This window comes from Dipodomys spectabilis, unplaced genomic scaffold, assembly GCF_019054845.1.
Source record: "Dipodomys spectabilis isolate Male_0828 unplaced genomic scaffold, ASM1905484v1 ptg000363l, whole genome shotgun sequence".
NCBI classification, from domain to species: Eukaryota; Metazoa; Chordata; class Mammalia; order Rodentia; family Heteromyidae; genus Dipodomys; species Dipodomys spectabilis.
This window is the reverse complement of record NW_024871040.1, coordinates 3803801-3829667: the sequence shown is the minus strand read 5'-3', so window position 1 is coordinate 3829667 and position 25867 is coordinate 3803801. Positions and strand designations below refer to the sequence as shown.

Sequence of the window (25867 nt, the reverse complement as noted above, 5' to 3'; positions counted from 1 at the left end):
GCTGAGCTATTTGCCCTTAGATGAGACATATCTCAATGAAAACAAACTACTATCTGCAATACATTTCTCTTTGCCCTTCCCTTGTACTTCTATCCAGTCCAATAGAGCTAACAGTTCCCAAACCCAGCCCAGACAAAAGTGATTCTTTACAACCAAAAATAGGAAGACTGAACTTACCACATTCAAAGAAGTTATAAACAGGGCGGACCTTGAGGACACGCTGCATGTACTCGTGCAGGATACAGACCTCGGATTTCCCATTGGGATTAATGACAAACTCTGTGACAAGAAGAACCATCTTAGAAAAGGCATGAAAAGCTCCCACAAGCTAGCACTTGAGAACTTGACCCATTCACATTACCAAGTCATTCATTGGAGCTGACCACTGTGAATGTGGCAAGCCTATTCCTAGGATAAATATAAGCTTTGAATAAGTACAATTCACTCACTTACATATGCTAAGCACACCAAATTAAAATAGATCAGCCTGCTGATGTTGGCACTTACAAGCCCAACTCACCTTTCTTTGTGGGTGCATCCTGCACAGATAAGGTGATGAGCTTCTGGTTGGCTGGCAGAATGGGCCTCTCTGATTCAGCCTGCTTCCGCTTCATCTCACGGTTGAACTGTCGCCGCTCAGCCCAAGTCCTGAATTTTTTAACAGTTACTTGCTCAAAATCAAAACGCTTTTCCAGGTAGTTTCGAAATTCCTCCAGATCTGTCCAACATGCACCAGAAACCCAAATTATCAAACTTGCAACGTAAGACTCATGTTTCTTCAACCCGGTGTCTAAGACAGTAACATCCTCATCAAAGAGGTCCAGTCCACATGCGTTTTCCTTTCCCTGTCCCTTTCAAAGGGTAAAGGGGGAACAGGGATAGAAAAATTAAGTCCTTTCACTACCAGCTTAAATTATTCTGACATGATCCTCATGAATGAATGTTTGGTTCTTTTACCTTATCTGGAAGAAGAATAAAAAAAATGTTATGAGGGTTTAGGGGGAGGGAAACTTGATACTTGATGCTTGACACATGCTTATAACCCAGTATAAGAGGCAGGAGGATCCTGAGTTTGAGAACAGCCCAGGATAGAGAGAACTCATCTCAAAACACCAAATCAAACAACAACAACAAAAAAACCCATATCACCTTTAGGCTCTTCTCCCTGAAATAAAACAAACACCTGAGGAATGGGAGCATAGCTCAGTGGTAAAATACTTGCTGAGCATGTATGAGGTTCTAGGTTTGATTCCCACCCCACCCCCCAAAAAAATCCTGACACTTGCCAATGGCACATGAATGCCAACAGCAGCTGTTCACCTCTCTAGCTGACATTTCTACAATCAGAAATACTTAGTAATTGGCCCCAGCCTCCTTAGGGCCTTTGTGCTTATCATACTTCTCCCCTCACTACTCTCCACTCCTAGACAATAACTTTTTACCCCTCACAGCTCTTCCAGGACACCTCACATTGAATATTTATGACAAGCTAGGCAACAACAAAAAGTCAAGCATAACTCATAAAAACAGAATGTCCTCTTTGATACTGATCTAGCAGGAAGGCTGAAAATAGATCTGCCACCACCAAAGAGAGATCTGAGACTTGAAAGGATGGGACACAACTAAGCTACAAGAGAGGAAAGAGAAAACTGAGAAACACTAACACATATCCAAAAGGCAACTGCAGGATTCAAGAGGAAACTGACTAGTACTCAAAAGGCTGAAGGAGAATCACAAATTCATAACTTTACAAAGTTACAAAGTGAGACCTTGTTTCAAAAAGCCAAAAGATGACAGAGGAACTGTTCATAGGCTAGGGGAAGTTCCTTAGGGCTGGGTTTAGGGACTGACAGTTCATTCTGAGCTTATCAGAAAAAACAATACTCGGCACAAAGGAAGAACATGCAACAACCAAAAAAGACCAGGTACCACTGCTGTCACCATCTCCATGGCAGCTTCAACAATGCAGGCTCTATAAAGTTCCACATGCTGACCATAAGCAGGTTCTCAAAAGAGCAAGGCAACAAGCACTGTTCGCAATAGCTAGGATATGGAAACAACCTAGGTGCCCCACCACAGATGAATGGATCCAAAAATTGTGGTATCTATACACAATGGAATATTATGCAGCCATTAGAAATGACAAAATAATGGCATTTGCAGGGAAATGGATGGAGCTAGAAGGAATCATGTTGAGCGAGGTAAGCCAAGAACGAAGAGACAAACGGTACATGGTCTCCCTCATAAGTGGATGCTAAATCCAAAAGGTTAGTGATACGACAAAACTAACAGGACTTAAGAAACAAAGAACTCCCGCTCATCTGGTTGAACCACTACTAAATATCCTCATGCTGCTGATCACAAATATGGTATATAACATGTGAACAGTTATATATTACAGACTGTGGTAGACAATTTGCTCCAGGGAAGTTAGAATGAACTTGTGACTTTGAAATTATGTAATCATTTAATCACAATCAAAAAAAAAAAAAAAAAAAAAAAAGAACCTCGGGGAAGGGAGGGAGGGAGGGGATGGTAGGGGGAAAACAATGGAGGGGGTAACAATGTTCAAGAGGAAGTGTACTCATAACCTCACTCATGTAACTGTAACCCTCTGTATAGTAGCTTTACAATAAAAAATAAAAAAAGAGCAAGGCAACAGACCTCTCCAGCCATGTGGAAGTGCAAAACAGGCTTAGGTCTCCCCCCTACACAGGCACAATGAGGAACTGTAACTACAGCTCCTGACAGAAGGAGTGAGACCTCAGAGTAAATATGAAATGCAACTGGATCCTAGGAAGCAAGGAAGAAATCTTTCTGGGAAAACTTACCAACAGATTCATCTTTGCACACTTCAACTTTGGCTTTTACTTGTCCCAGGGCTCCAGGGGCTGCCTCGGCTCCCAGGGCATCTTTCTCATCTGGGGGCCCTGAGTCCACACCCACAGAATCTGTTTCTTCAAGGGGGAATTCCAACTCTGCTGATCGAACCAGGGGCTTGACAGGAGATACTTCTTCACTGGGAGTGAGCTCACTGCTTTGTTCTCGTTCTTCATTGTCCTTCATTTTTTTATAATGTAGACATGGGATGCTACTCAGAGGAGGATCGTGTTTCTGTGGATAGCAATATTGCAAGAGGGGTTACAAAGATGACCTTGAATCTAAAAAACCTGATGTCTTACATCAACCTCCACATGGCTATAGTGCAACAAGGGCAGCCTTGCATGCTTCAGTGTTAGAACTCAGAAGCCTAAGTTCATTACTGATGCCTTCCCTACCCGTATGCTTCCTGTTCCCAAGAAGTAGGGTCTGGACCAAGTGACCACCCGAGATTCTCTGTGCAGGTACACAGGAACTCCAGAATTATGGAAGGTCATGATCCACCCATCAGGCAACGGCTCTGTAGGGGGGCGGCCACGACCTGCATAGAAGAAAGAACATGTTGCAATTGGACAGTCACTATGTATTTTCTGCATATCAAACTGCTCCATGTTGGCTGTACTTACAAAGTGGGAACTCATACACGTAAAATAAGTTCACAAAGAACTTGGAATAAGAACGTACAAATTTCTACCACATCTAGAAAGTATTGTGAACACTGAGTACTAGCTACTCAGAAGGCTGAGATATGAGGATCAAGGTTTGAAGCCAGCCCAGGTAAGAAAGTCCTTGTGACTCACACACACAAAAAAAAGTAGAGCTGACTGACTATGGCTCAAGTGGTAGTGAACCAGCCTTAAATGAAAATGCCAACGGGTAAACCCTTGAGTTCAAGTTCTAGTACTCCACTTTCTATATGCACCAAAAGGAGAATATAGATATATGGCTCAAGTAATATAGTATCTAGCTGGCATGAAGCAAAATTCAACTCTCAACCCCTCTCATACCCAGAAAGACAATACTACCAAAGTTAGACACCACTGCCCCAGGCCTATAACCCTAGCTACTCAGGAGGCTGAAATCTAAGGACTGAGGTTCAAAGACAGCAAGGGCAGAAAAGTCAGAGACTATCTCCAACCAACAAAAGCCATACCAGAAGTGTGGCTCAAATGGTAAGGTATCAGCCAGGAGCATAAAAAGTAAAGTGAGAACTTGAATCTCTGAGTTCAAGCTTCAGTACCAATTTTTAAAAAGCCAGCCATACCTGTTATACTACCTACTCAGGAGGCTGAAATCTGAGGATTGCAGTTCAAAGCCAGCCTGAGCAGGAAAGTCCATGAAACTCAATTAACCGTGAAAGTCCATGAACGAGGGAGGGGGGAAGGCAGAAACAGAGCTGTGGCTCAAGTGGGTGAGCACTAGTCTTAAGCACTAGTCTTAAGCTCAAGTGGGTGAGCACTAGTCAAAAGCTCGACAGTGTGCCCAGGCCCTGAGTTCAAGTCCCAGGACCAGTGCACAAACACACACACCAGGCACCAGTGGCTCAGTACACACACACACACACACACACACACACACACACACACACACACACACACACACACACACACACACACACACACACACACACACACACACACACACACACACACACACACACACACACACACACACACACAGGCACCAGTGGCTCATGCCTGTAATCCTAGTTACTCAGGAGGCTGAGCTCTGAGAATCATCATTGGAGCCAGCCTGGGTACACAAATCCTAATTAACCAGCAAAATGTCAGAAGTGGAGACATGGCTCAAGTGGTAGATTGCCAGCCTTAAGCAAAAAATCCAAGCAAGAGCATGGACTCAATGCAAATCTTACAAAATTAAGAAAACTAACTGAAGGGTTCAGAAGGTTGGGGAAGAATGATGGAAGGGATGACATTGTATTATTCATAAACTGCTTTGTAAAAGTACTTAAAAATAATAAAAAATTTATTTTAAAAATAATAAAGAGCGGGGCGTTGGTGGCTCACACCTGTAATCTTAGCTGCTTAGGAGGCTGAGATCTGAGGGTCGAGGTTCAAAGCCAGCCTGGGCAGAAAAGTCTGTGAGGCTCTTATCTCCAGTGAACCACCAGAAAATTGGAAGTGGCACTGTGGCTCAAGTGGTAGAGAGCTCACCTTGAGCTGAAAAGCTGAGGGACAGCACCCAGGCTCAGAGTTCAGGCTCCACGACCGATAAAAATAAATAAATAAATAAAGAGTGTGAAGCTCTGAGTTTGAATCCTAGTGTCAACATACACATACACACACTCATACCATTACCAGGATGTGTAAGAACTAGTTTGATTCCTAGCAACAAAGTAGGAAATGGGGGGAGGGGGGGAGAAATCCATGTTCAAATTTTAAAATTTCTAGTCAGACACCAATGGCTCATGCATATAATCCTAGCTACTCAGGAGGCTGAGATCTAAGGATCACAATTCAAAGCCAGCCAAGGCAGGAAAGTCCATCAGTCTCTTATCTCCAATAAAGTATTGCCGGAAGTGGTGCTATGACTCAAGTGGTAGAGCACTTACCTTGAGCACAGAGCAGCTCAGGAACAGAGCCCAGGCCCTGCGTCCAAGCTCCAGAACAGGCACAAAAAAAATTTTTTTTTAAATTTAAACTTTTAGCCGGTGCCAGTGTCTCACACCTGTAATCCTAGCTACTCAGGAGGCTGAGATCTGAGGATCCTGGTTCAAAGCCAGCGGGCAGGAAAGTCCATGAGACTCTTATCTCCAATTAACCACCAGAAAACCAGAAGTGGTGCTGTGGCTCAAGTGGTAGAGTGCTATCCTTGACCTGAAGAACTCAGAGACAGTGCCCAGGCCCAGAGTTCAAGCCCCACGACCGACCAAAAAAAAAAAAAAAAAAAAAAAAGGAAATTAAAGTTCTATACTGGTTTCAAGACACTATTCAAAACTCCTTTCTTTGCTTTATAGGCAGTCATAAAACATCAGACTTTCTTTTCACTCACCACTAGCAGATGTAATTGCCAGAAAAAGCACAGACTTAAATACAACATTCTTACAGGTATTAGGAACAATTTAAAAATCAAGAAACTAGGAGAAAGCAAGTAAAACCTCAAACACTAAACACAATGAAAAAAGTGACAATAGTTCTCAGGAAAAGATAATGGTACCTCTGGGCCAGGTCCTTGTCCAACAGTCCTGACCCTGGGATTGGCATCCTGCCCAGGCAGCTGCTATCATAGAGCATGACCTAGGAAGGAGTCAGAAGTGTACCTCATGGATGCTCCCACACAGGTTAGGGCCAGGTGAAACCACCTCAGCACAAGCCTTCTGGTAACTCAGGAGAGGAAGCAAATAAGATGTAAAGCCAAACACAACATAGGACATAGGCTCATCCCAGCAACTCATCTGTATAAGCCAGCCCAGATATCTATCTATAAGAGCGATCCACAGCTGTGGGTACAAGGCCTTGTACTTGGCCTTGTACCCACAGCTGTGGGCCAAGATAGGTCTATTACTACCAGGTGGTTTGCACAGGATGGACATGGGTTTGTCTGCTCAGAAAAATTGTTAAAACAACAGGAAGAGTACAAATTTTCCACAGGCACGAGGTGAATCCCTCACCCCTTTTCTTGTCTCCCCATGAAGCTGCAGTGAGAGGTTCATCCCCTCTGCAACTGTCCAGACACTACTCATCTATCACCAATACAGGCAGTAACATGTACCACCTGACACTACTGACCCTCCACAGCCCAAGAAGGGCAACTGCAACTGCATTCTTCATACTTCCCTTTCTACGGAGTCCCACCTCACCACCTTTTGTACCTAGGCTCTCAGTACAAGGCCTTACCCAAGAGCCTGAATGCCATACATCTCTTCAGCTCCTCTACTGATCCTGACAACCAACCATATTGGAGTAATCATAGGTGCCAGGCAAGTACAGACAAAAACCAACACCAACTCTTCATTTGCTTCAGAATGACCAGAACCCTGTAACACAACTCTGAGTGTCTCCCAATTGCTCTCCCACTGTTGCCAAATCCAAGTGTCAAATCTCCTTTGCATTTCCAAAATGCCTCCATTTCTATCCAAGGAGTTTCTGCCTTGCCCCTAAATTGCATATGCCATGCTACTCAGAAGCCATACTTTTCTCAACAACACTGGTCTGATCCTAGCAGCTTCCTGAATCACTGTGAACAAAATAAAAACCAGGACTGCAGGCTGGGCACAGGTGGCTTACATCTGTATCATATCTACTTAGAAGGCTAAGATCTGAGGATCACACTTTAAGGCCAACACAAGTAGAAAAGTCAGTGTAGTGTGGCTCTTAGATATCCAATTAGAAGCCAAAAGCAGAGCTGTGGCTCAAGTGGTAGAGCACTAGCCTTGAGCAAAAAAGCTCAAGGACAGATAACACCCTGGTCCTGAGTTTATGCCCCAGGACTAACACCAGAAACAAAACAAAAAAAAACAAAAACAAAAAACTAGACTGCAACCATCACTGGCCAACTCACTAAACATTTACCTCTTAGACCCCATACCTCCTCTGGCTCTGGATGCTATCTCTTGGCATGCAATATTTCCCATTTGGTGATCCTCTGCAGAATGCCTGTGGTTTCCACAGCAGTTACCAGGATTTACACTGGGGTGTTTGAGTAAGTTCTTGTGTCCAACATTCTTTCATCTGTCATGACTATTCTGTATTTAAATATGAATCCCTACCCAGACCGCAGCATAAGACCAGAGCTTTCCAAACGTCTTTTCAAAGGAAATTACTTCTGTGTAAGTGTGTGTGCACTTGCACACATGCTGGTACTGAGGCTTGAACTCAGAGCCTAGATGCTGTCCCTTAGCTATTTTGCTCAAGGCTGGTGCTCTACCACTCGAGCCAAAGCACTACTTCCAGCTTTTTGGTGGCTAATGGGAGATACGAGTCTCATGGACTTTCCTGCCTGGGCCTGGCTTCAAACTAAGATCTTCAGATCTAAGTCCCCTGAGCAGTTAGGATTATAGGCATTAGCCATAGGCACCCAGCCTGAAACTGCCCTTCTGATGCCTGAAAACACTCACCACTTTGTGACCACTGACTTACTTTTAAGCACTGTTTTAATCTTAGTCATCATTGGCTGCACACTTGTCTCTCCATCAGATGGATGGTCACTGTCTCCTCCATATTTTTCTTCTATTCGCCTCTTTTTGGGAGCACAAAGGCCTTCTTCCAATAGAGCATCCACATCATTGTCAAAGTCATCCTGCAAAATAAGGTGTTCAGATCCCACAGCTCCCAGGGTCCATGTTCCTGCACCAAGTGCAAGCTTAACAACATTTGAGGACAGAGAGAAATCACTCAAGGGGGCCTAGGTATGCCCTGGTGGTAGGTGATCATCTGAAAGATAAACAGGGTGAAATGACAAGTGAAATCAACACACTTGGTCCAGGTGCACACCTTGCCAAGGAGGCTTCTCAGAAGCACCTGTTGACTCAAGTTAAAAAGAGAATATAAGGCTGCATGTTAGCCAAACCTTTCATTAAGAAACATTAAAAATGTGGACTTTGGACATTGTTCTCTTCTCCACATTTATTATTCAAAAAGAAGCAATTCAAATTGCTTCTTGTTTTGTTTTTAAATTTCCCGACTTTCAGCCACTCCCAAACCTCTTTGGTTTTTACTCAGAGCCCTCAAGAAGAGGGTTCACCAACATACCTCATAGGAGAAATTCAAGGCCTCTTCATCCACTCTTTCTCTTTGAACGATTGCTTTAGCCGTGAACCCGCCTGCTCCTTCTTCATCTAGCTCCAAATTGTCAGTAAAATCTTCTAACTCATCGAGCACTGCATACTCCACTCTCTTTTCCTGATCCAGCTCATTCTCCTCATCCTTCTTATCTGCACTCTCACCCCCTATGCCTACCCCATTACCAATACTCCCGCCAAAGGGACAAGCATGCACGTCCCCACTGACAGGACTAAGGAGCAGGCCACATTCGGCCCGAGTGCTGCGCTCTATTCCTGTGTACAGCACCTTCCTGTCCTTACTCCTGCAGCTCTCAGTAAAACTCACACTAATCTTTACATCTTTAAGCAACTTAAGGTCAGGGGAGAATTTCCGGACCGCAGGTGCGTGCCGGGCGGTGCGTGGGCTGTGGCCACTACAGTTCGGGTCTATGAGGAGGCGGCCCTTAGAGAAGGATCCTTTGGAGAGAAGAGAAGTTCCGTAGAAGTTGAATGGGTCCTCAGCAGGGGGTTCGGACTGTCCATCACCACCAGAGCCAACGTCCATTACCTCTGCATCACTGGACGTTTGCAGGGGAGGTGGTGGAGACTGTTCATGGGGCAGCACTTGGAAGGGGCAAGCTCTGTTCTCCTTCATCGCTTCTCCTGCGGGCTCACGCGGGAGAGGAGAGGGACTCTCATATGTCTCCATATTAAAAGCAGTTAAGACTATTTTAAAAGACCAGTTTTAAAACACCTTACATAAATCTACAGCTAACATGCACAAGTCCGTCGAGACCCGGTGCCGTCCTGCCCACGCTGTGCACACTGGCGGCTTAGTCAAGCTGGCCACATTGCTCTTTTCATTAATGTAGACAGCTTTTAGAACCACTGCCTCAATTATTGGAAATCACAATGCACTCAGCTTAAAAGACCGACGACTAAGTGAGTCTGTCTTCATGCCAAAGTGGCACCTTTCTTCTTCCACCTGAAAAGAAATTTAAAAATATCGTCACGAAATGACAGAGAATCTACTCCCCTGGTACCAAGAGTCAAGTGCCAGTAACAGTGCAGTACAGAGCTAAATTAATACTGCCTGTGAGAGTACCTTTAAGACATTCAAATAAATTTATTTTACTGTTTTCCTTCAGAACTGAAATTAGACTTTAAATCCTAACCTAAATGTTTTACTAACTGTTCAGTTTCAAACTACTTTAAAAGCACAAAAATATGATTTTAAGGCTGAAAAAAAGATTTTTTTTTTAAAAACACAAAAACTATAAACTTCACTGCAGCACTCCCCTAACTCAGCCTATATGAGGTAAGGAAGCATTGGTGGGAGGCTGAACACCAATAAAGGGAGTGGCTTTGCTCAAGCCATCTGGGCAACATCAATCTACTCATCTGCAAGAGCTGGGATAGTCAGAGGTCAAACACAAAACCCTCAGCTCTAGGGACCTTAGAGGTATGGCCAGGCACTCTGCTATCCAGAGGACCCCTCTCCTGAGCCCACAACATGGCATACTGACATGACAGCTGAGGTCAACAGAAGTGACAGCACAGTTCTGCTCCCAATAGAGAAAAAGGGGTGGCCATTGAAAAGGGTGCCTGCTATTTAGAAGGGAGCACAGGAGAAAGCTGGAGCCAAGGCACAAAGAATCTAGGGTACCATTTAGCTCTAGACTGGGGAAAATAATGAGCCACCAAGGGTACAGCAATGTTCATCAAAAAGGAAACTGGCACAGCTGTGATGGTACCCAGGTGACTGTACCCAGGTGTTGGGGCAGTCCACTAGGACAGGGTATGAAAATGGCTCTGGAGACATCAAGAGCAGTGTCATAAAACTGACCACACTTGTTGACCCAAGTGGAAAGCAGACAGAAGAGGAAGCTGGAAAGGAGGCAGGCTTCTCCCCTGGAGGGACATAAACACTCCAGTATCCAAGTGGAAGGAAGCCTGGAGAGGCAGAATGATGGGAAGTTCCCAGCAGACCTCTGATAGGTGCTAACGCCCAACTCTGGAGTCCTAATTGGTGTAGAGATCTGGTACAGCAGATTACATTGACAAGGAGGAAAACATCAAAACCACAGGAGGCAAGTAACCAGAGATGGAAGGATGCAACACTAGGAAGCTTCACTATAGAGGAAGCAAAAAAAAAAAAAAAAAAATTAAAAGGAGGGGGATGATATAAGGCAGAGAAGGCAGATCAGAGGGAATGGTCAAAAAACTCAGAGGTCCTTAGGAAGAGGGGCTGTCAGTAGCAGAAACACATGCATGCACACACACACACACACACACACACACACACACATGCACACTCCCACATAATGCACAGAAACACCCACATGCACATGCCATGCACACAGATGCAGATAATACACAGGCATGGCCATTCCCATGGATAATAGCTTGGATGCATGTTCGTAACTCCTAAGAATCCAGAAAGGAGAGCAGACATCACCTGTTTAAGAAGTTTACAGTGAAGCAATGGAATGTGGTGGTTGTAATTTGAAGAAGTCACAAAACAAAAGCCAGAGACTTGTTTAGGTTAAATTAACTCACATATTCTCACAGCCTGGATACAACCAGAGAGGGCAATGACCTTCTATCACTCTTTCCTAGATGCTAGAAATATTCTAACATTTCTAAATTCAAAGGGAACAGATACCTCCCCCTGAAGGTTTGTCAAAGGTGCTTAAGCCTGAGAAAGCACAGCATAGAAATAAGTGACTGAGGGGCTGGGAAGGTGGCTCAGTGGTAGAGCGCTTGCCTTGCATGCATGAGGCCCTGGGTTTGATTCCTCAGCACCACCTAAGCAGAAAAAGCCAGAAGTGGCTCTGTGGCTCAAGTGGTAGAGTGATAGCCGTGAGCTGAAGAACTCAGGGACAACACCCAGGCCCAGAGTTCAGGCCCCCACGACTGACAAAAAAAAAAAGATGTGACTGAGAAGAGCAGCAATTTCTAAAACGGCTGTAGCCAGGTAGATACAAAGCACATCAAGGCAGTAAGGTCAACCTCCTGACAACCAAGAAAGACCACTGCATGCTTAGTGCTATATACCCTGAATAAGACTAGGACAGGATGCCTCAGAATCTGGCAGGTGTGCAAATGTCTAGACAATATTTTTTTTTTATTCTAGGGCAGAAAAAGCTAAAGAATACTTAAGGTGGGAATTGGAAACAAAACCCTGCTGTAAGATGGGGAAGCCTACTGCGTGCTAAAAGCTAAGAAACAGCCAGTGCAAAACCACAAACCAAACATGTAAAGGTGCTAAAGGGTGCTTTAAGAGGCAAGCAGCATAGGTAGGGTGCAGGATCCCTAAGAAGGGAACAGGAAAGTTGTCTAATCCTGGGGCTCCACAGTGGGGCTATTCTATTCCTGTATACAGCTTTCTCATTTTATTCAACAAGCATTTGTTCACTACCTTTATACAGCACATACACCACTTTAGGGGTTGAACACAAGAGCTCAAGTTTTAGTGGAGAAGACCAAGTAACAACTAAGAAAAAGTATTTACTGTATCATATGCTGAGAAGTGAGAAGTGTTAAAGCTAAGACAAAGAAGCAAAAAGGTTGGGGGAGACGGGCGGGAGCTTTCAAAAGGGTTGGAGTAAGCCTTATAGCCAGTGTCTACACTTCAAGACAAAGGAGCCAGCTCAGTAGCAGAGATAGGAGAGCACATGCTAGGTGACACCTACAGGAAAAGCCAAGGATCTAGGGAAGAGGGGTGGAATAGCCAGCCAAGTTAGAGTAGTATACTGAGGAGAAGTGAAAGCAGGCCAAGTTAGGAACATTTGGGCTTTTCAGGCAGGCCACAGGCTGAAGGGTCCCAACACTGACATCATATGATACAAGGATAGCAGTGGTAGATAATCCTCACACAGACCCTGCTCTAAATACCCTTGGCACTGTAACTCACCCAATTCTCACAGAACACTGTGAGAGAAAGGGTAAGTACAGAAAGGTTAAATGACTTGCTCAAGGTCATACAGGAAGTGACACACCCGCTTTGTCACCCAAACAAGATGGCCTGTGTCTGTACCAACTCAGTTTTATACTACCTCACAATTTAAAGAATTACTGGTTTAAAAAGAAAATCACTATATAGGTGAGGGCAAAAAGTGTTAAAATGCTCACCAGATAATTTGGAGCAGGATGTTAAGTTGGAAGTGCTGAGAAATAGTCTGTTGAAAACATTAAGTGAGCTAACAGAGCTTCCTAGGAATGAATGCATGATGGCTTAAGAAAGGAATCAATAGGACTTTAGCAAGTTGTGATGGTGCATGCCTATAATCCAGCTACTTAGGAGGCAGAAACTGGAGAATTAGTTCCAAGTCAGTCCAGGCAAAAGGTAATGGGACCCTGTCTCAAAAATGAGCCTGGGCATCAGTGTCTCACGCGTGTAATCCTAGCTACTCAGAAGGCTAAGATCTGAGAATCATGGTTCAAAGCAAGCCCAGGCAGAAAAGTCCATGAGACTCTTATCTCCAATTAATCACAGAAAAGCCAGAAGTGGTGCTGTGGCTCAAGTGATAAAGAGCTCATCCTGGGCACAGAGGCTCAGGGACACTGCCCAGACCCTTAGTTCAAGCCCCACAACCAACCTTCCCCTTCCCCCCTCCCCCAAAAAAAAGGAAAACCAGACACTGGTGATTCACTCCTGTAATCCTAGTCAATGAGGAGGGTTAAATCTGAGGATCCTAGACAGGAAAAGTCCAAGAGACTCGCCTTCAACTAACCTGCACAAAACCCTAAGTGGAGCTGTGGCTGAGTGTCATAGTGTGTGAAACAATGTTAGCTTTGAGTACAAAAGCTAAGGGACAGTACCCAGGGCCTGACTTCAAGCCTCACCACCATCGCCCCCAAAAAGGAAAAAAATGAAAACAAAAGGAGTGGGGTGCATGGCATAAAGTGGTAGAGAAATTATTAGCATGACGCTCAAAAAAAAAGGCTGAAATTCAAAGGTACAGGAGAAAGACTTGAATTCAGTTTGGACAGGTCTATTTGGCATCAAAGTAACATGTTGCAACGTGGAAGAGACAACAAGTCTCAAACGCTCAGAGGGGAGGCCAGGGCTGGATGTAAATGTAGTCAAGTAGGCATTAAAGCCAAAAGGTGAGATAAAGGCACATGGGAGAGGAGCTATGCGAGAGAAGGCAAAAACTGGGCAAGTCAAAATCATTTTTTCCACCCCAAGATCAGAGAGACTATAAAACCATCCTCTGAACCATACCTGGCCATGCAGAATTCAAAATGGGTGGCCCTCCTGCTGCTTCATCTGACTTAACAATGGACAAAAACCTTGCACAGACAATTGGACCATGAACTAGCAGCAGCATCTCTTGGACCCTGGCACTAGGGTAAACCCAATACACTTACTAGGCTGGCACTGGACCACAGCTGTGGCATCCAATACCCTGGCTGAAGCCCTTCACTCAGCAGCTGCAGTCTCCCGCCCAACCCAGCGGCAGTATGACCTCATCCATTCCTTTTGTCATCTTCCAACCAGCCTCTCTCTACTCCTGTACTCACAAGCGGACCTCGGTAAGCACTCGAACAGGCCATTTGGTGACTGGTGAGTTGTGGTGGGTTTTGTGCTCACAACTGGGAGTCCAGTCTTGGCCATCAAAGAGAGGGACCTCGACTACGGATTGGCCTCTTAAGAGTCAAAAGCCCTACATGGGACTGCTGGCATCGTGTTACCAGATACATGCAAGCATGCAGAAACGGCAACTCAGTTCCTACCATGCGCAACCTCAAGTCCATGGGGTGATATTACTTGACAGGTATCACTGTCAACAGGTTGCCAAGTTACATTTATTTCTACCACGCTTATTGTTAAAAAGAAAACCGCATCCTGAATATCTATGTGACACTCCATGTGCATTTGGAGGAGACTTAAGACGATTTCTCAGATTTTCCACTGCCAAACCAGGTAGTCCTCGGCGAGCACAGTTCCCAGTCCACACCTTTCCCGCCTGAAGGCAATGCTATGGCTTCGGGCCTGCCGGGCGAAGAGCCTCTTTAGGCCGCAACCCGCATCGGCGATGCGAGGGCTCAGAGCCCGTCCCCTGAACCCTCAGTCCCGCCCCCAGTTCCAGCCCAGCCCGAGCCCAGGCCCGGGCCCCCGCCCCCAGCCAGACGCCAGTCCAGTGCTCTCTGCTCCCTCAGCCACCTGCGGCCATGTTGCCCACAAAAGCCAAGACTCCGCGTGGCCTCCTGCCCCCGGCCCCGCCCCACCCCGCCCCAGCCCAGGCCCAAGGCCTCGGTCTGGGAGGGAGGAGGGAAGAAGAAAGAGGAAGCGAAGGGCGCGCCCTCGCGCAGGCCGCGGGCGCCAGTCCGCCCGCGGGGCGCCCCTCGCGCCCCGCACTTACCTGCGGCGCCCTCGGCCTGCCAGAGCCGCCTGCAGCCCGACCTCAGCAGGAAGACCCTCACCGCCCTGCCGACACCGCCATCTAGAAAGGCCGCCCAGGCTCTCCGGTCCGCGAGACCTGCCTGCCGCGCCGGGCGAGCGGAAGGCGGGCCTTCGCGGTGCGCGACCAATCTCCGCGCGCGGCCGCCTCGCATTGGGGGAGCCCAGGAGCGGGTTGCTGAGGCCACCTATTGACGGCGTGCGGTGCGCGCGGCAGTGGCGCGCGGCCCTATAGTGCGGCTCTGGGGGCGGGACCAGGGACTGGGGCCGCCGCAGGGCTAACCGTTACTGCCAGGGAGGGGCTCCAGCGGAAGGCAGCGGCGCAGGGGACGCTGGGAGGGAGGGAAGAACGCGGAGGATGCCGGGAGCCCGGGAGCGCGGGAAGTGCTGAGGACGCCGGGATGAGGGTCACCAGCTAGCTGGCTTCGCCCTGCTCACATAGACATTTTTCAGTCTCCAATTAAAAGTATTAGTTGGGCTCACATAAATGCTTTTTAAAAATCAAATACGCTCAGCTAAGCTAATACTCTTCCATTTACTAATGGTACTGCAATTATTGCAAAAACCCTGTTCAGGAAGTTCCAGTGGACTACAGGCTCAGCTACCGATCTGGGAAAATCAAATTGCTGAACAGTGATGAAAGCATAAATTCAGCTTCATTAACAATGTGATCACACCAGTCTGTTTTCAAAGTGCTCACAATAATTGTCTCAGTGTAGAAGACAAAGGCAGGGGCTGAGGCAGGAGGATGTTCAATAGTAGTCCAGGTTATCTTTGCTTGTCTGTGGTCTGGTTGGTTACTACCTGGTATCTGCCAAAGATATGGTTGTGCACATTGATGAAAGTGAACTAAGCAACTCAAGGGCAACAATGGGAGGGAGGAAATGAGAAAGAGGGAACAGCTTACACTAAGCAAAAGGAAAGAAATATACATATCAACCTATTTGGAGGAAATAGTTGTATTGTCAAAGTTTGTAGAGTTCACAAGCTTTATAGATCATGATAATGGCAATTCCCTTTGTGAAGATTAAAATGTGTGACTTTAGCTAAGTATCACTATCTCACAATATTGTGGTTTATGTAATCACTTAATCTCAATAAAAGAATTTTTTTTTTCTTTTTGCTTATGTGGTGCTGAGGAATCGAACCCAGGGCTTGCAAGGCAAGCGCTCTACCACTGAGCCACCTTCCCAGCCCCAAGAAATTTTTTTAAAAAAGGTTTCTGTTGCTTTGGAGATAGCTTGACTCCTTTGTAAGATGTTCATCAGTCAAAACCAGGCTAAGAGCTAACTGTAGGAGAGACAGACTCAGGAGAACCTAAAGGAAATGAAACCTAGTAAGAAACCAAAGTTAGGCCAGTGACTAGGCCTTCCAAATCCTGTCAAGTTACCATTACATTTCACTAATTTTATTACACTAATTTGAAATCTGGAACCTCAAAAAAGTACAATGGAGAAGAGTCAACTCTTTAGTATTCCAGTAAATTCAGAGGGAACAATGGAAATAAGCTGATTGAGCAGAAAGCTGAACAATTGCTGCTGGACACACAAAATAAGTAGGGTACCAGTAGCTCAAGCCTATAATCCTAGCTACTCAGGAGGCTGAGTTATGAGGATCAAAGTTTGAAGCAGCTCAAGCAGACAAATATGAGGGACTCTTTTTGTTTGTTTGGTTTTTTTTTTGGGGGGGGGGGAGTCCAGTCGGGGGCCTGAACTCTGGGCCTGGGCGCTGTCCCTCAGCTCTTCAGCTCAAGGCTACTGCTCTACCACTTGAACCACAGCGCCACTTCCGACTTTTTTCTTTTTGCTTATGTGGTTCTGAGGAATCGAACCCAGGGCCTCAGAGGCATGCAAGGCAAGCACTCTACCACTGAGCCACCTTCCCAGCCCTGTGAGGGACTCTTAACCATAATTAACCACTTAAAAAAGGAAGTGAAGATGTGGCTGAAGTGTTAGAGCACAAATCTTGGACAAGATCATTAAAGAACAGCACCCAGGCCCTAAGTTCAAGCAGTACCAGCAAAATAATAATGGATGTTAAAAATAATAGACCAAGCCAGGAGCTAGTGGCTCACCCCCATAATCCTAGCTACTGAGGAGGCTGGATCTGAGGATTGTGATTCAAAACCAGCCAGGACAGGAAACTTTGAGACTCTTTGTCTCCCATTATCACAGAAAAAGCTGAAGTGGTGCTGTGGCTCAAGTGGTAGAAATGTTAGCCTTGAGCAAAAGGAGCTCAGAGACAGCACTCAAACCTAGAGTTCAAGCCCCAAGACTGGCAAAAAAAGAAAAAAGAAAAGACCAAAAATTGAGAAATAAGTATTGGGCTTAAATCTTGGTGCAGGGTGACATACATGGTACTCTCCCATGCTGAGCCTGTACTCTGGCACTGAGAACACCAATTTTTGCACAAAGTATCTCTCCCCTAAGATACTTACTAATTGTAAAGGGGGAATAGTATATTTACAGTTGAGGGAAAACATGGGAAAATGTATTTTAACCAAGCATTTACTGGCTAAAAATTTGCACATTATATATATTTTTTTTTTTTTGGTCAGTTGTGGGGCCTGAGCTCTGGGCCTGGGCACTGTCCCTCAGCTCGTCAGCTCAAGGCTAGTGCTCTACCACTTGAGCCACAGCACCACTTCCGGCTTTTTCTGCTTATGTGGTGTTGAGGAATAGAACCCAGGGCCTCATGCATGCAAGGCAAACACTCTACCACTGAACCACCTTCCCAGCCCCCACATTATATATTTCTAAGAAGTGTACTTACAAGCCACTAGCACCTGGCTTGAATCATTTTTTAACAGTAACAATGTCATCTTCCTGGTTGTAATTTATTTTGCCAGTCCTGGGACTTGAACACTCAGGGCCTGGACACTGTCGCTGAACTTCTTTTGCTAAAGGCTAGCACTCTACCAATTGAGCAACACCACCACTTCTGCCTTTTTCTGTGTATGTACTTCTGAGGAATCGAAGCCAGGGCTTTCTTTATGCACGCTAGGCAAGCATTCTACCACTTTCCCAGCCCTATTATTTGTTATTGGCATTTGAAAAAATTAGATGGAAGATATCAACATCCTTGGCTCCCCTTTTTTTTAAGTAAGTTGAAATCATTTCAAAATGTAAAAGGTTGAGACAATGGGGCCAGGAATGTGGCTTAGCAACAGAGCCGTGCTTCCTCTGAAGGCTCTCAGAGACTGATCCAGGCCTCCCTCCCAGCTAGGCTAGGCTGATACCCAGCTCAACTTCATATACTGCTGTCCTAGTGTGCAGTTCTGTGTTCAACCTCCCTTTATATGAAGTTACCAATCACATTGGATTGGGAGCAGGCAGAATGACTCTATTTAATCATGATCACTTGAGGTTCTAAGGGTCAGGTTCCAATATACCTTTTTTCCCCCCCTGGTCCTGGGACTTGAATTCTGAATTTGGGCCACTTCTGGCTTTTTTGAGTAGTTTATTGGAGATAAGAGTCTCACAGGGACTTTTCTGCCCCAATGGGCTTCAAACCGTGATCCTCAGTACCTCAGACTCCTGAGTAGCTAGGATTACATGTGTGAGCCACTGGTGCCTGGCTCCAATATACCTTTTTGAGAGGATACAATTCAATCTACAACAAAATCCACACCTTGGACTGGTCCTTCCTCAGGAGGTCTAAGCAAGGTTGGAGCAGAGCTTTATAACAAGTACTTAGAAAACTTTCCCTCAGTTGAGCATCGTAGCTCATGCCCGTAATCCTAACTACTCAGGAGACTGAGATCTGAGGATCAAAGTTCAAGGCCAGCAGCAGGAAGAAAGTCTGTGAAACTCTAATTTCCAGTTAACCACTAAAAAGTTGGAAGTGGAGCTGTGGATCAAATGGTAGTGATCCTTGAGCTCTGAAAAGCTAAGGGGCAGCATCCAATCTGAGTTCAAACCCCACTAATGGCAAGAAAAAAAAGCTTTCCCTGGGCCAGATATTCACCTCTGTAGGACAGAGGAGTCTCTGTGTGCTGAGGCAGATGGAGGATGATGGCAACAGGCGTGAACCCCCCAGGTGGGAACCTGTCATATTGACTCATGTGGGACTTAGGCTTATTTCTCTCAAGCCTGGAGCACAGCTTTTGTCATCAGTGGCGGCCTCTTTCAAGCCTGGCTCAAGTTTTTTCTTTTTTGTTTCCTTAGTTCAGAGTGAGCATAGAGCAGAGGGCCTATGGCATGGATGGGGAGATAGCAGGAAGTCAGACACCTGCTTTTCTGTAGACAGGCCAGCAATTCATAACACCCAGAAGGGATGGTGCAGGTACAGGTCTACACCCACCCTATGTTCACTGCTTTTAGAGAGCATCAGCTGCAAAAGAGGCAGAAGGAAGCCTGGGGCTGTGAACTATATGGGATTTATGGTTGGCCAGTGCTGGGGAATTCAGTTCCCAAGTGCTAGGGCTGAGGAAGATTTCGCTTGTCTACTGGCCCTCCAACCTACTCCTTTCTGCCATCCCTGGACTGCAAGATCCATAAGCTGACTATGCTTCTTTCTCATGAGTTCTTGGTGGCAGGAGGCTCTCCCTGTAACCAACACCCAAGTTCCATGCACATGAGCTCTCCTGCATCACAGTTGTCATACAGGACAGAAAGGCAGACACAGCATGTGACCCATAGATTTCCATAACCATGCATAGGAGTCTGTGACAAAAGGAGAAAATGCCTCATATGATTTGTTCCAATTCCACCATCACCGCTATACAAAGTAAGGACTTTGAAACACACTTACTTACCACAGCTCAACATTTTATTAACAATAGCTCACACTCAGGTTCAGATTCTTGTGAAGTCTTAACTCATCAAGGAAGATGGGAGATAGCAGGGGCTGGCCCAAAATGCACACCACCTACCTGGACAAGTAGGAATCTAAGAGCCCCAGTGTACATACAACCATCATTGCCCACAGGACTATCCAGTGCTCATGGGACCCTGGGTGTACACAGAACCACACAGCACACATGGGTCTACCCTCAAGACCATCAGTGCATGGGAGAACCCCTCAAATGTGTAGGACCACTGGCCCTCCAAAAAGGCTGTTGTTCTATAGTATAAATAAATCTTCTCTCAGCTGACTCCAATGACCATCTTTTTTGCAGAAGCAGGCCTGACTATGGGAATGGAAGCAGAGTTGTGTTCTATTTATGCATGCAGAAGAGGAAAAGCCCCACCTCAACTAAAGTATGGCCATGGAAGTCTACTGTCCACACTGGCCCTACAGCTTGGCTTTTCAGCCTTCTGGCTATGTCCAGTGGTGACAGTTAGCTCTGCAGCATGAACTCGTGGGTGGTGGTCTCCCAGCAGGAGGGGTCTTTGTCCAGCATGCTTCGTTCTGTAAAGGTCACCTGGCCATCTGCATCCACAAGGATGATGGTGTTGGTTCTGAAAGACAGCATTCTTCCCTTTATCCCCTGGCCCCAGTTGTACCTATTAGAGCTACAGCTGGGGCCACAACCTGGGTCCTGGGTAGAAATTCCACTCTGGCTTGAGATGGGTCATGACTGAGCAGCAGCCTCAGCCTTGACAATGTGGATGGGCTTAACAGAAGTGACTGGCTCCCTGCCTAGCTCCATGGACTTGCAGTGGGTAAGTCCAATCTACCTCTATTCTGAAACATCTCCAGCCTGTCCTGCCCACCCACTTGTTATTCACAGGGTAACCAATGAATCAACAGTGTACTCTCCACTCAAAACCCTCATAGTCCCAGATTTCCTGGCTATGCTCAGTTTTTCTAAGAGGTCAAGATCTCAGTCGCATCAGTGCCTAGATGTTTCTACCTAGAAAATTCCCTCTTGATCCCTCCCTTCCCTATAGCCTACGTGACTGGTTCACCCTAAACCTTCAGAGCACCCTCTTCCTCTCCTGCCCAGCTCTCTTCATGGTGGGTCATCAGGTTGTGACTTCCCTCTATCTCTTCTGGAAAGGTAGCCACATACAGGAATGAACAATCCACATGTAGGCATGCAACCTGTTGGCCTTGGAATGTCAATATCAGGCCATCTGCCAACAGGGGTTTGTCAACAGGAACATCCTTGATGCTGTCTTCCTTGTAGCTGTAGGTTGGCTTCCCTGCCAGCACAGGAGAGAACCTGGGGGTTTCACCTAGGCCTCAGGATCCTTGAGCCATGATGACCTACAGAAATCTTTAGGAGCTGGTAAACTAATAGTCTTTTAACTAACAGTCTACTTACCCCACTGCAGGAAGTCTGGACAGGGAAGAGGTTCTGGATCTACTCTGGTAAGAAAGATGCCTGCTCTACAGAGTATGGGTAAGCTTAGTACCTTTGCTATCTCCATCCTGAGAGGTAAGACATGGGAAGGGTGGGTAAATAACCCAACAACCCCAGCCCTGATGTACCTGGTGCCATAATTAGAGCCACGCACACAAACAGCTGCATACTTGTTCAGTATGGGCCGCACATACTCCTGGCCCTGGTCCTCAATGGCTGGGTCAGGCAGCTGTCTGGAAGGATAGAGGGAAGGGATGGCCATCAACCTCTCTGTTACATGACTGTGTAACTATGTGGCCCTGCCTTCTTTGCTAACAGTCTCAGGCTCCTTAGAGGCTTCTGGTCTGGAAAGTAGGAAAACATGAAAGTTGTTCACTTTTCTGCTCGACACCTTTTATCTCTTTCCACCCTGCTACTTAGGACTCCATCATTGAGTTTGAGCAGCTGGATGGCACATATGCTTTCTACTTGTTCCTGTGGACATCTGTCCTTGTGACTGCTGTCTACTTACACCCTGAAACTTGCCTGCCCCCACAATTGGCAAGAAAGTTATAGCCATCAAGGAGAGCAGCCAGGACCATCACAGGCCTGAGGACTATGTGATATGTAGCAGAACAGGTCTAGCAGGGCTCTCAAGGGGACTGGTGACACTGAGGCTGGAAGGTAAAGCCATGGTTCCAACACACAAAGGAAATGGAGGGCAAGTAGGGGCAGCAAAGAGCTGGTGGGGAGGGGAGAGCAACGGAATCCAGGGCTCCTCTGAGGATGAGATGAGCAAGCTAGTTGGAAGAGGGGATGGACAATGGATCATCTGGGCAGGAAAGTGACTAAGCCTGGATGTGTGGGCTGCATGTGGGGCAAAGGCCACCTTGATAAACACCAGGACCTTTGGTTGTGATGGGCAAGACATAAGAGCCCAGTATCTGAAGATGCTCTATGCAGAAGCAAGATGTTGGAGGCTCTTCTCTCCACAGGGATAGGTGTGTCCATGTCCAGTGATTAGACTCATGTAGAACAGCATGTGAGAACTTCTGCCAGCCCTTAGATCTGTTCTGACCTTGGCTGCTGGATCACCTGCTTCTTCTCTCCAAGGCTTGCTGAACATCTGAAATCTTCTACAATCTTCCACTCACCTTCCCTGTGCAGAAGGGAAACTCCAGCATCTCTGGTCTCATGTGAGTTTGTTTTTGTTACTGTTTTGTGTCAGTCCTGGGGCTTGAAGTCAGGGTCTGGGCATTGTCCCTGAGCTTCTTTTGCTCAAGGCTAGCATTCTACTACTTGAGCCACAGTGCCACTTCCAGCCATTTCTGAGTAGTGTATTAGAGATAAGAGTCCTGGGTAGCTTTAAACTGAGATCCTTAGATCTCAGCCTCCTGAGTAGCTAGGATTACAAGCGTGAACCACTAGTGCCTGGCTTTTCTTTGTGTGTGTGTGTGTGTGTGTGTGTGTGTGTGTGTGTGTGTGTGTTTTAAATACTGGTACTTAAATTCAGGGCCTAGGCACTATCCCTTAACTTTTTCACTCAAGGCTGTTGCTCTACCACTTGAGCCACAGTTCCATTTGTGATTCTTTGGTGCATAGTTGAAGAGTCTCACAGGCTTTCCTACCAGAACTGGCTTTGAATCACAATTTTCATATCTCAGCCTCCTAAGTAGCTAGGATGATAGAGAGGAACCATCAGCATGCCTGGCTTCATGTGAGTCTGTGTGGGACCTCTGAGAGCAATGAGGCTCCCAGAGCACAGGTCCCCGTCTGTCCTGTCTGTCATCATCAACGGTCCAGTAGAAACTCCCCTTGCCTGGCCAAGGAGAACAGGTGGGGGGGGGGGGGCAGATAGAGGAAAGTATATTAGTCAGGCTCCCCTGAAGCTGAGGAAACAACCCTGGTCACCTCCATGGGCCAGGGCCGTAAAATCTGCCTTCCTCTCTGCCCCAGTGGGACCTGCTACTTACGCTTCCTCATTGCTGAGCACGTCCAGGAGCTGGGCAACAAAGGCATCCTTGGGAAGTGTCTGGCTCTGCTCCACCACATCCATGAAGAGCTGCTTACCAAAGCATAGCTTCCTCCAGGGTGTCTCCAGCAGCGCATTGCTCAGCCCGTAGGTCCCTGAAGGGAGGGAGTCAGCCTGGCCATGCAGAGGCCCCATTGTGTGATTTTAGGGTAAATATCTGGCCTCCCACCTATTTACTGGCATGCAGTAAGGTGTCACAGGGGTACAAACAGGACTCAAAAACTGCCCTCCATGCTCAGGCACTGTTTTTCTTTTTGATGCCAGTACTGAGCCTTGAACTCAGGGCCTCATGCTCTTGCTTGGCTTTTTTTTTTTCCCAGTCATGAGGCTTGAACTCTGGGCCTGGGTGCTATCCTTTCACTCTTCAGCTCAAGGTGAGCACTCTACCGCTTGAGCTACAGCACCACTTCTGGTTTTCTAGTGGTTTATTGGAGATGAGTCTCAAGGACTTTCCTGCCTGGGCTGGCTTTGAACCGTGATCCTCAGATCTCAGCCTCCTGAGTATCTAGGATTACAGATGTGAACCACCAACACCCAGCTTTGCTTGGCTTTTAAATAATCAAGCCATACTTCCACTTCTGGCTTTTTATTGTTTATTGGAGATAAGAATCTAACAGACTTTCCTGCTTGGGCTGGTTTTAAACTATGCTCTTCAGATTTCTGCCTCTTGAGTAGCTAGGATTACAGCATGAACCTCCAGTACCTGGCAATGAGCACCTTCTTTATATCCATTCCTGACAGGTCTGTCTGAATAACATGGAATAAAGATTTCAACTTGGAAACAGGGATTATATCATAAAGTACAGATGCCTTGGAGCTTGGAAGGTCAGATTTTTTTTTTTTTGGTCGGTCGTGGGGCTTGAACTCTGGGCCTGGACGCTGTCCCTCAGCTCTTCAGCTCAAGGCGAGCGCTCTACCACTTGAGCTACAGCGCCACTTCCAGTTTTCTGGTGGTTTATTGGAGATAGGAGTCTCACGGTCTCTCCTGCCCGGGCTGGCTTTGAACCACGATCCTTCAGATCTCAGCCTCCTGAGTAGCTAGGATTACAGGCGTGAGCCACCAGCGCCCGGTGGAAGGTCAGATTTAACACAGGATGAATAACTTGAATTTTAATGGGCATCTCTTTTTAGTCAAGGGCTGCACACAGTAACTGGTGTCCAGAAAGGCACCTACCATGATAGAACTCAGTGGGCATTGACACTGACTGAGTAGAGTATGGCCCAGCTCTGCATATTGAATGAGACCCTGGCTGGGAGTAGATAGAGGGTCTCTGTGCAAGGACTCTGACCTATAGTTCTTAAAACAAGGAAGTTTCAGCACTGGTGCAGTGGCCAATGCCTGTAATTCCAATTACTAGGGAGATGGAAATGGAGAGGATTGTGGGTCAAGGCCAGCTAGGGCAAAAAAAGATGATGATATCTATCTCAAAAAGTCAGCCAGGCACAGTAATACATGCCTGTAATTATAGCCACTCAAGAGGCACAAGAAGGGGCTGGGAAGGTGGCTCAGTGGTAGAGCACTTGCCTTGCATGCATGAGGCCCTGGGTGCAATTCCTCAGCACCACATAAGCAGAAAAAAAAAAAAGCCGGAAGTGGTGCTGTGGCTCAAGTGGTAGAGCACTAGCCTTGAGCTGAAGAGCTGAGGGACAGTGCCCAGGCCCAGAGTTCAGGCCCCACAACCGGACCCAAAAAATAAAAATAAATAAATTCAAAAAAAAAAAAAGAGGCACAAGAAGATCAGGGTCTGAAGCCTGCTTAGGTGAAAGCATGAGGCCCTATCTAAAAAAATACTAAAGCAAAAATGACTTTAGGGAAGTGACCTAAGTGTCTGGTAAATCCTAGTACTGCTTACAAGAAAAAAAAAATCGGGGCTGGGAAGGTGGCTCAGTGGTAGAGCGCTTGCCTTGCATGCATGAGGCCCTGGGTTCGATTCTTCAGCACCACATAAGCAGAAAAAAAAAAGCCGGAAGTGGCACTGTGGCTCAAGTGGTAGAGCGCTAGCCTTGAGCTGAAGAGCTGAGGGACAGCGCCCAGGCCCAGAGCTCAGGCCCCACGACTGGACCCAAAAAAAAAAAAAAAAAAAAGAAAAAAAAAATCCACTAATCCATCAACTTGACTCCTAGGTATATGAAAATCAGTACATAAAAACTTGTAACGAAGCAGGCTACTACTCAGGAGGCTTATATCTGAGAATTGCAGTTTGAAGCCGGCCTGGGTAGGAAAGTCTAAGAGACCCTCATATCCAATTAACCACCAGAAAATTGAAAATGGAGCTGAGGCTCAAAGTGGTAGAGCAGTAGGTTTGAGTGAAAAAGCTCAGGGACAGCACCTAGGCCCTGAGTTCAAGCCCCACAACTGACCAAAAAAAAAAAAAAAAAAACCCAAAAAACTTGTAATAGCTTCACACAAGAATTATTTATAGGGGGGGTGGGGGGAGGAGGAATGTAGTTGTAGAGATGGGAGGGAAGGGATGGTAGGGGAAAAACAAAGAAGGAGGCAACAATGCTTGATAAGAAATTACCTTGCTCATGTGATTGTAACCCCTCTGTACAGTATTTTCACAATAAAAAAACTTATTAAAAAAAAAGAATTAT

The 25867-nt window shown here is 46.3% G+C and overlaps 2 protein-coding genes across 7 annotated transcripts in view; both read right to left on the bottom strand.

The window, feature by feature from the left end:
* The window catches only part of Dgcr8 (DGCR8 microprocessor complex subunit), a 36996-nt gene extending 21692 nt beyond the window's left edge, over nucleotides 1-15304 (bottom strand). The window contains exons 1-7 of the mRNA XM_042666222.1: nucleotides 14974-15304; nucleotides 8592-9587; nucleotides 7980-8139; nucleotides 3279-3421; nucleotides 2832-3114; nucleotides 521-718; nucleotides 178-279 (exon numbers count right to left, since the gene is read on the bottom strand). Coding sequence (XP_042522156.1) covers nucleotides 178-279; nucleotides 521-718; nucleotides 2832-3114; nucleotides 3279-3421; nucleotides 7980-8139; nucleotides 8592-9311 — 1606 coding nt within the window. The 5' untranslated portion in view covers nucleotides 9312-9587; nucleotides 14974-15304. The remainder of the gene's footprint in view (nucleotides 1-177; nucleotides 280-520; nucleotides 719-2831; nucleotides 3115-3278; nucleotides 3422-7979; nucleotides 8140-8591; nucleotides 9588-14973) is intronic.
* Nucleotides 15305-19763: 4459 nt separating this feature from the next.
* Tango2 (transport and golgi organization 2 homolog) overlaps nucleotides 19764-25867 on the bottom strand; it is a 39132-nt gene continuing 33028 nt past the window's right edge. For 4 of the 6 annotated variants that reach the window (XM_042666279.1, XM_042666281.1, XM_042666278.1 and 1 more), the window contains 3 exons: nucleotides 23214-23367; nucleotides 21390-21494; nucleotides 19764-20413 (listed from right to left, as the gene is read on the bottom strand). In XM_042666279.1, the coding sequence (XP_042522213.1) occupies nucleotides 20293-20413; nucleotides 21390-21494; nucleotides 23214-23367 (380 nt within the window). In that variant the 3' untranslated portion in view covers nucleotides 19764-20292. Of the gene's footprint in view, nucleotides 20414-21389; nucleotides 21495-23213; nucleotides 23387-25867 lie in introns of those variants that run through there. The other 2 variants (XM_042666282.1, XM_042666283.1) reach the window with 2 other exon arrangements.